Raw genomic sequence first — 15,403 nt, forward strand, 5'->3', positions numbered from 1 at the left:
TGGGTCCATAAATGAGTCGCTTGTGAAATAAATCTTGTTATTAGCCAAGGCTGACTTCGGTATAAAACGGGAATTTTTGTAGAACTTACACATTTCTGTCAGATTCCCATCTAACTGGGCTCAAATTTCACCCCTGTCCAAACGTAACAAGATACACAATACTTATATCAGGTTGATATGTTTACAATGTACTGTACACTTTCAAGTTAAAGAAAGTGTTCAATCCGTCAGCCTCGCATATGAATCGAATACTGACCTCGTCTCTGCTGCGACTTAAGAATTACTTCAGACATCCTCTCCCAACCCATCCCCTTCAGATCACTTCGTAAATCTTTACAAGACTTAAAATACGCTGTGCCAGTTCATCGACGGGAATGCTACACAGTTCGCATTTGACGTTCCAAACGCATGTACTCTAGAATTTATTCCACAAATTAAGTCGAGATTTGACACCAATATATTTCCTTTGGCCACCAATTCCCTCTGTGCTACACTATTTATTATGCCTTCCTTGCTTTATCATCAAGTGTTGTCCTGACTTGAAAGTAGAGGAATTCGTTCACTTTGTGCACTTCGTGATCTCCAAATCTGCTGTTAACTTTATCGCTAATTTCATTTCTTCTGCTAAGGATTACTTTGTTGTTACTTCAGTTTACTGTCAGTCCAGAGTGTGTTCTAATTAGACTGTTCATATCATTCAACAGCTCCTGCAATTCCTCCTCACTCCTCTCTTCCCTATAGCGTATGTCTGCATATGTATATATTCTACAAACTAGCTCGAATGTCGTTTGGTAGACATTTCATCCAATGGTTTTAGAAATTCAAAAGGTATGTTTGCCTTATTTCATCACAAATCATCTAAAGTTCGCTTAAATTGTAACTGTAACATTGAATCTCCAGTACCTTCCGTGTCAATACCCATTTCTTCTTCCTCCAAATCGTATAGTATTTCAATCTACTCTCTCCTTCAATCTGCTCTCTCTTATGCGTTTAATAATCGAATTGCTCCTACAATCTTAATATTGAATCTATTTCTGTTAATTTAATCGGATACAGTTTTCACTTTCCTGAGTGCTGTATAAGTCATTCGACAGTCATTTAATTTTACAGTCTTTTCCAAATTCCTGCTGCCATTTTGTCTTGGATCCTTGGGCTTTCTAGTTATTGCATTCCTAAGAAAACTGCTAGATTCCTGTATTTTCCTGACCATTTGTTTACTTAATTCTATGTATTACTTTTGTGGTTGCCCCAATTTAGAGATTTCCATTCCTATTCAGCTGAACTGCCTCTTGTGGTATTCGTTATCGAAGTATCTATATCCTCTTAGAACTTCATACCTCAGTACTTTAGTATTCCACTCTTTCCGCAATGATTATTCTGAACGATTCTCTTAACTGCAGTTTACCCTTCATCGGTACTAAATTGTGATCTGCGTCTATGTCCTCTCCTGAGCACTTTTTACGATTCAGTACCTAATCTGAGAATCTCTGCCTGACCATGACCATATCAATTTACTTACTGAATTACACGTTCACCATCCTCACATATTATCTCCATCTCCTCATCTTCTACTTACGACACCGCTTCTGTAACTAAACGATTGTTGTTGTTGGCGCTGATTTTCTGTTGATTCAGGTGATGATAATCCTATCATAGAACTGCACACAATAACTTACTCTTTGCTCTACGTTGTGTTCGTGATGAATCCTGCTCTCCTTACACCTTTTTCTGCTGCTTTTCATGTTACCCTAAATTCATTTAATTAGAGATCTTTACTTGTTTCCTACTCCCTGTTGTATGTAGGTAGAGGATTCTCTAGAGGATTTTCTAGCTTCCGTACCACATTCAGGCTTCTGACATTTGACTCTCCAACTCGAAGAACGTTACTTTTCGTTGATCCATATTGGCGTGTTGAGATGTGTTCTTCTATCGGGGCTCCACTATGCATGTATCACATTCACCAGCCATTTGTCATTGGCGAAATATGAGACCAGCCATAATAGCTACTTAAGCAAGGAGCTTATATTTCATACTAATTTTTACTAACCTAAAAAGTACTTTAGAGAGATGTAAATGGCAGCCTCTAACTATATATTCGAAATTATATCGGAAACAACATACACATTCTGTACGTGCCAAATCTTCTAAAATTGCAGTTCATAAAATCTCAGGCTGCAGCGAATTTTAAACTTCGTAAGCTTCGTCTTAAACACAGAGACCAATTGCACGACATAGGACGTAAGATATCAGAAATATGATTATAATGAAGAAACCTATGGCCCAAAAAATTCGAGGAGAGGGCGATAGGTATCTTGCGTATTTCTATTGCGATATAGAATTTGAAAAAAAAAATCTCTAGAGTCTGCCGCAAGGAAACAAGTTGTGACAGGTGAACGTTTTCAGTAGTGAACTGTGCCGGCCGGAGTGGCCGAGCGGTTCTAGGCGCTTCAGTCTGGAACCGCGCCACCGCTACGGTCGCAGGTTCGAATCCTACCTCGGGCATGGATGTGTGTGATGTCCTTAGGTTAGTTAGTTTTAACTAGTTCTACGTTCTAGGGGACTAATGACCTCAGAAGTTGAGTCCTTAGTCCTCAGAGCCATTTGAACCATTTTTTCAACTTTCTGCAAGCGGCCCCAGATTCCATCGTCCAACCTCTCGTTCATTGAGTTTTGATAAAATTTCTTCTATGCTGCGACTAAGACTAACACTAGCGCAGCAGCTAAACACCACGATACAACCTGTAAAGTACAATTGAAACGATTACGGATCTTCCCCGATACAAATATTTATAAATATTGCAACCAGCTCAGCGGTATACACCAGGTGTAGAAGTGTGAAATCGGAATTTCCCTATAGATGGTGCTAACGATCAGTGTAGGGACCATGCGGCCGCGTTTGCAGCGCCATCTGCTCCCTGCCTCGGGCATGGAATGTGTGATGTCCTTAGGTTACTTAGGTTTAATTAGTTCTAAGTTCTAGGTGACTGATGACATCAGAAGTTAAGTCGCATAGTGCTCAGAGCCATTCGAACCTTCAGTTGGGAAATACTAGGGTATGCGGCTTATTCTCCAGACTTGGCTCCGTCTGATGGAAATGGAAATGTCGTGTGGCTAGGGCCTCCCGTCGGGTAGACCGTTCGCCTGGTACAGGTCTTTCGATTTGACGCCACTTCGGCGACCTGCGCGTCGATGGGGATGAAATGATGATGATTAGGACAACACAACACCCGTCTGATAATCATCTGTTTGCATTACTGGGACTCGCGCTCGCTGAATAACGCTTCAGTTCTTACGAAAATGTACGAAAATGGCTCGCTTCAAAAGATGAGCTGTTTTTTGGCGTGGCATTTATTACCTGCCGGAGAGATGGGAGAAATGTATTAACAGCATTGGAGATTATTTTCTATAAAGTATTGTTTATCCGTTTCAAACAATAGATATGCAATTATTGCAACCAAATTCCGGTTTCATACATCTACACGGGGTATATCAACGTCTAGTCGTGAGGATCAACAGATCTAAAATTACCTTGACACACATTTATGCAAATGCGAAAAATACTGTTTCACTTGAAATTACTGACATTATTGTCACATACGACGTTGTCTTCATTCCCTAGAGGGGGGCACTGATAGAGGCTCCAGAAAAATTTGAGATAGATGATGTAACGATATACCTTCTAACGCATTTTACAGGTATTCCAAAAATGGATTGAAAACAGTTTCGACCAGAAAAACATTTATTTCCATAATAATAGGTTTCGGTTAGTACTTGACCATCCTCAGACAAACGTTTAATTGAAGTCTGTGGCTGTGAATGGAGCGGGTGCTATAACAACAGCCGTTCCAATCACTGCCACCGCCTACCATTACCGTATGAGGGTCTGAGAATGGTCAAATGCGGACCGAAACCGGTTACTATCGACAAAAATGTTTTTACGATTGACACTGTTTGCAATTCATTTTTAAAGTACTTTCAGACAGACTGCTGTTTCTGCGCGAGAAATATTCTCAAAAAATACACTCCTGGAAATGGAAAAAAGAACACATTGACACCTGTGTGTCAGACCCACCATACTTGCTCCGGACACTGCGAGAGGGCTGTACAAGCAATGATCACACGCACGGCACAGCCGACACACCAGGAACCGCGGTGTTGGCCGTCGAATGGCGCTAGCTGCGCAGCATTTGTGCACCGCCGCCGTCAGTGTCAGCCAGTTTGCCGTGGCATACGGAGCTCCATCGCAGTCTTTAACACTGGTAGCATGCCGCGACAGCGTGGACGTGAACCGTATGTGCAGTTGACGGACTTTGAGCGAGGGCGTATAGTGGGGATGCGGGAGGCCGGGTGGACGTACCGCCGAATTGCTCAACACGTGGGGCGTGAGGTCTCCACAGTACATCGATGTTGTCGCCAGTGGTCGGCGGAAGGTGCACGTGCCCGTCGACCTGGGACCGGACCGCAGCGACGCACGGATGCACGCCAAGACCGTAGGATCCTACGCAGTGCCGTAGGGGACCGCACCGCCACTTCCCAGCAAATTAGGGACACTGTTGCTCCTGGGGTATCGGCGAGGACCATTCGCAACCGTCTCCATGAAGCTGGGCTACGGTCCCGCACACCGTTAGGCCGTCTTCCGCTCACGCCCCAACATCGTGCAGCCCGCCTCCAGTGGTGTCGCGACAGGCGTGAATAGAGGGACGAATGGAGACGTGTCGTCTTCAGCGATGAGAGTCGCTTCTGCCTTGGTGCCAATGATGGTCGTATGTGTGTTTGGCGCCGTGCAGGTGAGCGCCACAATCAGGACTGCATACGACCGAGGCACACAGGGCCAACACCCGGCATCATGGTGTGGGGAGCGATCTCCTACACTGGCCGTACACCACTGGTGATCGTCGAGGGGACACTGAATAGTGCACGGTACATCCAAACCGTCATCAAACCCATCGTTCTACCATTCCTAGACCGGCAAGGGAACTTGCTGTTCCAACAGGACAATGCACATCCGCATGTATCCCGTGCCACCCAACGTGCTCTAGAAGGTGTAAGTCAACTACCCTGGCCAGCAAGATCTCCGGATCTGTCCCCCATTGAGCATGTTTGGGACTGGATGAAGCGTCGTCTCACGCGGTCTGCACGTCCAGCACGAACGCTGGTCCAACTGAGGCGCCAGGTGGAAATGGCATGGCAAGCCGTTCCACAGGACTACATCCAGCATCTCTACGATCGTCTCCATGGGAGAATAGCAGCCTGCATTGCTGCGAAAGGTGGATATACACTGTACTAGTGCCGACATTGTGCATGCTCTGTTGCCTGTGTCTATGTGCCTGTGGTTCTGTCAGTGTGATCATGTGATGTATCTGACCCCAGGAATGTGTCAATAAAGTTTCCCCTTCCTGGGACAATGAATTCACGGTGTTCTTATTTCAATTTCCAGGAGTGTATATTTTTCACATGATAATATTCTATAATGGGAACTCGCACGACAGATGGTATACTGATGCAAACCACCTTCTTCTCTGCCGTTGCCAACCAACACTTGAAACATTTTAGCAAGACAGCACACATAAACTTTTTATCATATTAACAGAATCTTCCGTCGGTTCTTGGTAGAACAACATTATAATAATAAATGAAAAGCACCAGTTTGCTTTTGTTCTACAATATTGCAGAACAAAAGCAAACTGGTGCTTTTCATTTATTATAAACTTTTTTAATTTAATTTCGTTGGATTTTCAAAACACTTGACCTCTGTGTGCGCCTGTCACGAATCTGGCGATTTGAACACAGGTGGGGCAAGATCGAGCATAATGGCCAGTGCAGGCATAACGGCCATTTGAATTTGTGAGTCAGTACCGTGCTGCAGTCGTACGGTGACTTAATAAAGGTGTCACTGTAAGTCCATTCAGTTACGCATAGTCATTTGAAGGTGCCAATTTATTGCATTATCACGCAGCCATCGTTGATATCGTTTGAGACTTCTGAAGTTAAGTTCTCAGTTCATGTAAGAATTAGAAATTTGCAGAACAACTTAGGTTTTATTTTTATTTTTTTGTCATTATTGTGCCGAAAGAGTGGTTACTTAGCGGAATCCTCTCGTGTCGACGATTGCTCGGGAGACCACCGTCAATTGCGACCAATAAAGCATTTACCTCTCATTGTTACTACCTTCTTAGTTTCCTTGTGCCTTTACCGGCTTCGGGACAAGGTAGCCGTGATTATGAACAGATGTGGCATGGTTAGTTTAAAGGGGTGGACAGGTGCCTTTCCTTTCGCCAGCCCTGACCCCCAGAAGGGAATGTGTGTACCCAAACTGTCTGCATTTAGTGCTATTCATACGAAAGTGAGTCAGTTTTCTAATTGTTTGCAAATCGTGTTACTAAATTGGGAGTTCGGTACCAGTGCGTTACTAACGTGTTGTGGTGTTGGATACGCCTAAAAACCACATCCAGTCTTGCTGGCACACTGCTAGCTGTCTTTAGTCGAATAGGCGGATTGTTACCGGGACCGGAGCACCTCCCCGTCTCGGAAGGGTCGCTTTAACGGGCACGGCTCTCTGGGTGGGTACACAAATAGTGAATGTAACTCTTTCAAACCATAAATTATAATAAATAATAATAGTGTTAGTAATTAATACTAACATAACACGTACATGATAATAATAAATAGTGGTTATTAAATAAAAATAATTATTTTTTCCATACAGTGATGGGGTACATTAATAAGAAGAAAGGATATAGGTAATTATAAGATTTATGTGACAAAGACAGTGTAATGCAGGCAGTGAAGGACACCATCGATTTGGTCTTTAATGTTGTTGCAACCACTTATCGAGCTTCAAAGAATTTACTGAAGAAATTACTGAAAATAATTGTACGTGTTACTGAAAAACAGACGTTATGTGGAGGGCTTCAGTCTGTTTTTACCTCATACCGAAAAAAGGAAATTAACGACCATCTTCTGTTACTGGAGCAAGGTTTTTCAGCTTTACGGTTATGGTTCTGCGATGTGCAGCGTTTGAACCGACCAGAGGAACGATCTTCCTCTCCGTTTTAATAAGGAAACCAGAATGGCTTGAAAATAGTGCAGTGCTGTACTCCAGAAAAGGTTGCTGGCCGGTGTGGCCGCGCGGTTCTAGGCGCTTCAGTCTGGAACCGCGTGACCGCTACGGTCGCAGGTTCGAATCCTGCCTCGGGCATGGATGTGTGTGATGTCCTTAGGTTAGTTAGGTTTAAGTAGTTCTTAGTTCTAGGGGACTGATGACCACAGATGTTAAGTCCCATAGTGCTCAGAGCAATTTGAACCATTTTTGAACCAGAAAAGGTTTCCTTTATTGAGGATGAGGTCAAGTGCCGGCAATGTGGAACATTGAGCTACTAGTGGTGAGGACTAAAATGATTGTTAGTGCGAAAACTGCGCACTTTAAATTACTTTCTCTCGGTACTAATACTGAATTATTTCTTGAAAATACGACAATTTTATTAAGTACATTCACTTACAGAAAAAAACGGAACACCTTGAACGACTAGAGGTAGGACGCTCACATTCACATGACATGTATGCTACATTAGTACGTTCTGCAGAAATTATTAGCATTTGACCCATGTCGGCCCGTGGGATCAAGGACAACATCGAAATCGCGACGCAGCACCATCTACCTGTAACAAATGCCTGCGGCTGACGTAGTCGCTATAAACCGAAGGTAATGGATTAGTGTCGCTTGAGAAGACGTGCAGGATGCCTCGATGACGTATGAGTGAACAGGATCGCCAACACATTGAGTTGGAAAGAGGGCTCGTTATTGGCGTGAGAGAGTGTGATGCACCCATCCGAAAAATTGCTGCTCATGTAGGACGACGTGTTTCGGCAGTGCAACGGGTGGGTGGAGAATGGTTCACGCAAGGCCATAGAACACGACGAGATAGGTCAGGTCGAACTACGCTGAACACACCCCAAGAAGATCGATACCTAATCCGAATGTCGTTGCAGGAAAGGTCAATGTATGGTCGTATTACAAGACTGTACCAGAAGGCTATTTCACCGGTTTTTCGAGTTGAGGTACTGTGGCTAAGCAGTAGTCTTAACATATGTTTAAATCTGTAGCTCTTCGTGTGTAACATATAATGGCGTTGTATCTCCAGCCCTACAGCCCATACATCGTTCTGTTTGTGAGTTTTGTTATATGCTCTTCAGAAGAAGTGAACAATGGCTACTTCTCGCGTGTTGTCATAATTTTGTTGTAGGAGTAGGATATATTTCAGATATTTACTGTGGCTTGAGATAAACCTGGAAAAAATTTTGTGCTAGTTTTCATTCTTCCACTGTCTTTCGTGCGCATCACAGTTTCATTAGTGTTGATTTATTCCGCTTACAGTGCCACAATTTTTTAGTTTGACCGCTGGTTTTGGTCTGCTGCTTCTTCCTCAAATTGTCGCTTTTGCCTTTGACAGGTATATTTGTTTCATGATTTTACATAGTAGGAAATGGATGGGAACAGTGCATATTGTGTGGAGACGTAAGGCGAAGTGATCGCTGGCTGGAAACTACAAGAGGCTGCATTGGCCTCTGTCGTCATGCTTCGGGCTCCTGCGTTAAAGAGCAATGACGTTCGAGCAATTTAAGGCTAAAGCTATATTCGAACCAGTGGCTTTTCTACTATAAAACTTCTTTGTCACACAATCTACCTTAGGTGACAGCATTGATAACAAGGAATTGTTCTCTACTTTACATATATTAGTTATCTTCCAGCCTTCATACCACATTCATCGAGTTTTTTTGTATTTGCGTCACACTGATTTAGGAAACTGATGCGCAGGAACCACCTTCTAATCCTTTTAGTACAGTATTAAAACACTGAAGGGGATCGAGCAGTCCGCATGATCCTTTTTTTATTATCATGTTCTTAATACGTCACTTTCATGTCTATATATACAGATGAAGATGGAATCTTCTTTCCGACATGTCCGAAAGAACAGAAGCCATCGGTGACCTTGCAGCTCATTAGAAAGAAATTATAAAGATATGAATACCCCTAGCTGCATACAGGCGTTGAAATAAGTCAACGTGGACAGTTGGAATTGTGTGCTCCGACCGGGACTCGAACCCGGGATCTCCTGCTCATAGGGTAAACGCTATATCCTTCTGAGCCACCGAGGACACAGAGGATACTTCGACTGGAGGGACTTATCTCTGTCCCGCCTCCCGTAAGACCCACATTCGCAACTTACTGTCCCGCACTATATTCATAGTGCCCCCGCCCATTATAATCATTACTCGCGGCTTTAATGCCCATTGACTTTTATCAATGCCTGTATGCAGCTAGGGGTATTAATTTCATTGTAATTTCGTTTCACGAGCTGCGTGGTCACCGATGGATAATATATATATATATATATGTGTGTGTGTGTGTGTGTGTGTGTGTGTGTGTGTGTGTGTGTGTAAGGCTCACCGGCCACTTGACCATCTTCTTCCTCTGTGCGGATGCACAAACAGTGCCCGAACTCTTAAGGGAATCGGCAGTTAAGCCGCGAGTAATGAGTATGATGGGCAGGGGCACTATGAATATAGTGCGGGACAATAAGTTGTGAATGTTGGTCTCACTGGAGGCGGGTGAGAGATAAGGCCCTGCAGTCGCAGTATCCTCTGTGTCCTCGGCGGCTGAGATGGATAGCCGGCACGGTAGCTCAGCGTGTTCGGTCAGAGGGCTAGCTGCCCTCTATAATAAAAAAAACTAAGTTAATGGATCAACAACGAACTGAAACGGTGTCTTTCGACGTCCGCCCCGAGCAGATACAACGAACGAAAACGAACAAAAATGGAAAAAAAGATGGATAGAGCGTCTGTCTGTAAGCAGAAGATCCCGGGTTCGAGCCCCACTCGGGGCACACTTTTTCAACTCTCCCCGTTGAATTACATCAACGCCGTATGCATCTAGGGGTACTCATTTCATTGTAATTTCATGCTATCTGTATGTCAATTCGGTAGGAAGTTTGCAGTTAATTTAGAACTAACTTCTCTATGAGTTAGAGGCATGAAACTTCGAACTTAGCCCGGAAGTGGACGACAGTGCGATAGTAATTCACTTTATTGTCAGGTGTACGGAAGAGGCTACTTCGTGTACTAGTGCCATTTCTCCCTTTTCCTGTTCCACTCGCGAATGGTTCGCGGGAAGAGCAACTGTTCTAACGGTCATTTGTGAGCTCGAGTCTCTCTGATTATTACCTTCAACATCTTTTCGCAAGATGTACGTAGGAGGAAGCGATATACTGTTTGACTCATATCAAGAGAACCTGAAATAAACGAGAAATTTACCATATGTCTCTGTTACAACTTCTCGAAAAAAATTTATATCGGTTAAAAATTTCACGCACACAGGAGTAAAAAGCAGAAAACAATTATTCAAATAAAAATCAATTTTGATATACCATGTTTATAGATTGGACTAAGAAGTATAAAGTATTTTTTCCTAGCCGCATATAGATTTCGATCTTTATAAAGACAGTCCTTAAAAGGTGTTATTGTGAATTTTTAAAAGCTATGGGAGTAATAGTAAAAATTTACATCGAAGTAAGAGGCGCGCATACAGTAGACAGGGCTATTGAGATGAACTATTCGTACATGCTCACGCCGTTTCTCGTTTTAAATCTTGAAAGTACATTCGCAGCTACTAAAAATTCGTTGTCAAACATTTTAACGACCATCTATATGGGTTAGGAATCTTTATGAATCTAGGAGAATCATTTTAAAAGTGTGACATATCTGAAGTAGATTTTTATGTAAGTAATTTTAGGTAAATACTGTAAACACGTCAATCTCCAGTGGGCTCAGAAATTCTCAAGAATCGAATTAAGACAGTTGGAGACTTGCGGGAATGCCTCAGTTGCTGGATACACGAAGACATACAACGCGAGAAACCTCTCTACGTAGTAACACTAATCAGCGGAAACATGTTACCATACTTACAACCATCTTTTCAGTTAACCTCACGTTGCATAAAGTTGCAAAGTTTGAAATTTATAAATATATTTTTTTCGTTTTTATCTCTTCAGCGATAACAAATAATACTGACAGTGATTTTTATACACCGGTAAGTCGGACAAAACAGGAGAATTCTTACAAATTACATGAATATGAATGGGGAAAATCATACGAATCCATAAAAAATGGTCCTCAAGGTAAGTTCAAAGCGCTATGTAGTACCTGAAAGGATGTTTCATTTTCTGATATTATGTTAATCAAGGAAATCCAAAGAAAATTAACGAAAGATGACAAAATATATTTCGTGACAGGTGGTACTTGCTTAACAAGCAAGTGATTATATCCTCAAAAAATTGGATAAAATGTATCCTATTCGCTTTCTGTTCAGGCCGCAGGGTTTGCCGAAAGAGTATCAGTGAAAGGTGTGAACCGGTAGAGCGACAGAGACAGAGCTACAATAATTTTGAACTAAAAAGGGCAGTCTTTATTTATTTAACAAATTTACAATATAGATCCAGCTATAAAATTTTCAAAAGCAACCAGAAATTCATACTGATCGCCAGAAATATATTTTTAGGTAAATAAATACATATATTTTGAAAACTTTTTAATTTGAGAAATATTCTTTTGTTAATTTCTCCTTGAAATGAGATACGGTAGTTATCTCTAAAAAACTGCCGACCCTAGTCTTGTTTCATGCATGACCGAAAACGCTGAACCAGTGTGTAAGTAAAATTACTCCCGTCCAGAGCTTGAGTGAAGGCATGCATGTAGCTGAGGTAACCGTAAGAGACTTGTGTCAGTCGGTTGTCCCACGTGAAACATATCAAACCAGGAGAGAGAGTGGAAATACATTCATGCAGCTTATATGACTGCAGAGACAAGTTTTGAGAAAGAAAACTAATAAACGAAAAACAAATGAATGGTCAATCTTTGATTGTTAAAAGCAGTCGTTTGTCCATCACTAGTCGCAGTGACGTTCTCGTAATCCAGGTACCATACCTATGAGTTCCTCCGACCTCCGAACTTTCTCACCTAGCCAATTATTAGGGGATGCACGTTTTAAGGAGACTGCAAACCACGATGAAAATCGACATTATGCACGTCCACCTATCTTTATTAAAAGGCGATGATCGACAGAAAAAATTTCAGGATGGCTGGAAAAGGAAACTTTGGGCCTTTATAGTGGAAGACTGCCCAGTTTCTGTTAGCTACCGAGACACACCACATTAACAAACCAAGTCAGTCAAGTTCCTATCGTTCTCCTCAAGGCTTGAAAGTGCGTTTGGAGAAAAAAATTAATAACGTTCCCTAAAACATATTTTAGTTCTTCGTACACGGTTCTCTCTTTTTTTGTCTGGCCAATAAGAGCTCTGTCATCTGAAGAAAACTATGAGTTACGCCTCCTGGTTAAACAAAATGATACATGAATTACTCACTTAGAACAAGAACTATATCGTGCCCTTGAACGTAGTCCGATGCAGAAGGTGACTTATGAAGCTTTAAATTAATGGAATAATCTGCTCGAAGTTTGTACTCTCTGGTTCTTAAATACTAACTAATGTGACGAGATTTCGCTTAACCATGTGTTCGATGAAAATTTAATTTGTCTCATTGGCGCTATGCACCAAGAAACTACATCGTTAGGTCGCAGAAGATATTTGTTTGCGATTATTTGTATTATGAAATTTGTATACAGACAAGATACCAAAAGACATCTTCTATTCGCGTGTAAGAGTCCGTGTATTGAGCGAAGGAAAGATTTAAGTGTTAGATTTTCAATGAGTGAGTTGCTAAAGCAAATGATACAGATATAAATTTCATGCAGCTGTATCTGTGTTACATTTTGCAATTGATACATAAATTTGCGAATACAGGAAATATTTGTCTTTTAGTTCCCTCCGGAAACATACGTTGACTGGATTTGATGATCTAACATTGTAAACCGTCCATGGGAATGTACAAAAGGTAATAGTTATCTTCAGAATAGTCGGTAGCATTGGACAAGTACTTTGTAAACCGATTGCTTTGTATATATATTCGTTGAGAGCCACGATCGATCTTCAAGCTGCTTATATACTGTAAACGTTCGTCGTCTTGAGCGATCATACGGAAGTTCTTTGGGTCGTGCTCCTTGCTTGTGTTCCAGCAGTAGACAGCCAGGTCGTCTTCTATGGGGAAGAACACCAGCTGGCCAGTTGGATCCACAGCCACCGGGCCGTTGGGACCCGAGAGTCGTCCAGGTAATGCCAACTGAAACAGGCCGACCCAAAGTCACTCTAGAGTTATCAGACTAAGTGAAACTAATATAAGCAGCAGAAGTCGATAATGACCACAGCAACCTGAAAACGAGTACTGAAATAGTGTAATTTTCCGGTTAAGGTTGACATCACAAATGAGATTCCATTACTAATCCCGTTACTGATGAATCTACGGAAGGAGGTGAATGGATTCGAACAGATTTAGGGTTTACAATCCGCAAGTTCGGCTGTTTCATTAATGAAGGTATAGAACAGCCGTATGTGCCAGGGCTCATTGTTAGCGATCTTACTGAGAGCAACACTGAACGCAATAATCGTTTTTGCCACCTCGAAACTTATTCATACGGTGCACCGCACTGTGACGAATAGGCTTCGAACAAAGAGGCGTGTGTGCCGCATACCAAGAAAATAGTATTTAATTTTGTATTTTGTGGCTAGTTTATATGCGACAGAGCTACTGTCATCGTCAGAAGAATGTCTTTTTCGTCTGGGACAAGACCCTGTCTTTGATATATCGCAAGCCAAACGACATATTTATTAAAGCATTTTACACAACAGCCATGTGACAATAGTTGCAAGAGTAGCTTTCTGTATAAGAGTCTGACAGTGCGCCGGGTCACTAAGCAATGCATTTATAGTGAATTTTTATGATTAGGCGTACTCTGCTCTAAGTAAGCTTCGAACTAAGTTGCGGTTACGAACAGAGCAATTTGTTCAGAAACGTTACAACATTTATTCACCTTCGTGTAGAAATAATATTCAGTCAATCAGTTCCAAATTGGAAGGTTTATTGAAATCCATTGACATGGTTTCAATGTTTATAAAAACGTTTTCTTCAGAAGGATGTTAGGGGCAACCTAATCAGGTCGGCACGTTACAAATAGCCGAAAGGCGTCAGTAAAATATAAACTCTCCCCCCCATAGTATTAAGACAATACCCAATACGGTGATCACCATTGAATAGAGCCTCATCATTGCACAGCTCAAACACCAGCGTCGCGAACGTAACGTTTGGGCTGAGAAAAGCTTCAACCGAGAAAAAGCACTTGTAGTTTGTGCGGAGATGGTGCGCGTTAGTGACTGAGTGTTTTTACTCTAAACTTGCTTAAAACGATGAAATTAAAATTATGATAGTAAAAACCAACTCATATTTAGCTATGTCCATACGTAAACTTAATAATAAGGCAATAACTAATGGGTTGCTATCAAGGAAGGCTTGTTGCAGTAAAACCAAATTACGTAAACTGTAAACAAGTGATAGTAATTACGTGTATAACTAAAAATACAACCAATCTGAGAAATGGTGACCATCAAAACCTCAAAAAATAAATTATCATAAACAAAGAAGAGACAGAGTATTACTACTTTTAACAAACAAGGAAAATGACATATCCAATAATCACATGGAAGATCAAGTACTTCTGTTACGTTAACGAAAGAAGGCGTCTGAAATTATCTAGAAAATTTCCGTTTTTTAGTTGCACCTGTACATTTACGGTGGCTCCATCTTTGTGAGCAAAATGTTTAGAAATCTGTAAGTCTTCTAAGAGGTCAAGCTTGTAACATTTACTTTCTTCAGGAAAACATTAATCTCCGTGGTGCGTGTTGGAGAAGAAGCAGACGTTCTGCAAATGTGGAATTGTACTAATTTCCCCCAACTTTACTAGGGAGATGTTTTTATATCTTACTTTGAAAGGTCTGCCGGTCTATCTTGTGTAATAGCTAAAAGCGTCCTAGACATGAATATTGTTGCTAATAGATTCATTTAAACTTTAGAAATACATGATGTAATTTGTAAACGATGGGGTAATGTTTCGGAAATAAACGTACTACTTGTTCTCTGTATTTTCTTATATGAAATGGCTGAAAAATTTGAAGGAATCGGAATATTTGGATTCACTAACACCGTTAAAGACGATGTGAAGTAGAAGTTGAAAGCGGTAATCATTAGAATGTTGTGTGAAAATACAGTGTCTTCCAAATAAATTGTTAATAGAAAGAAATTCACAGGTAGCGGTGAAACGTCCCCTTTCAACAATTCTACACGACTGTCCCTAACCTGACACACAATATTTTTAGCGCAACGCAATCTGACTTTCAAAATTCCCTACTAAAGAATGGCCCTGACAAACATTAAACTATACCTTTCACAAATCACTTACCTC

The 15,403-nt window shown here is 41.5% G+C and overlaps 1 protein-coding gene across 1 annotated transcript in view; it reads right to left on the minus strand.

Annotated features, from left to right (window-relative positions):
* Window positions 1-11,479: 11,479 nt before the first annotated feature.
* Window positions 11,480-15,403, minus strand: part of LOC126473613 (major royal jelly protein 1-like) — a 54,553-nt gene continuing 50,629 nt past the window's right edge. Inside the window, exon 6 of the mRNA XM_050100783.1 lies at window positions 11,480-13,230. Within this exon, the coding sequence (XP_049956740.1) occupies window positions 12,910-13,230 (321 nt within the window). The 3' untranslated portion in view covers window positions 11,480-12,909. The remainder of the gene's footprint in view (window positions 13,231-15,403) is intronic.

The sequence above is a fragment of the Schistocerca serialis genome, chromosome 4 (assembly GCF_023864345.2).
Source record: "Schistocerca serialis cubense isolate TAMUIC-IGC-003099 chromosome 4, iqSchSeri2.2, whole genome shotgun sequence".
NCBI classification, from domain to species: domain Eukaryota; kingdom Metazoa; phylum Arthropoda; class Insecta; order Orthoptera; family Acrididae; genus Schistocerca; species Schistocerca serialis.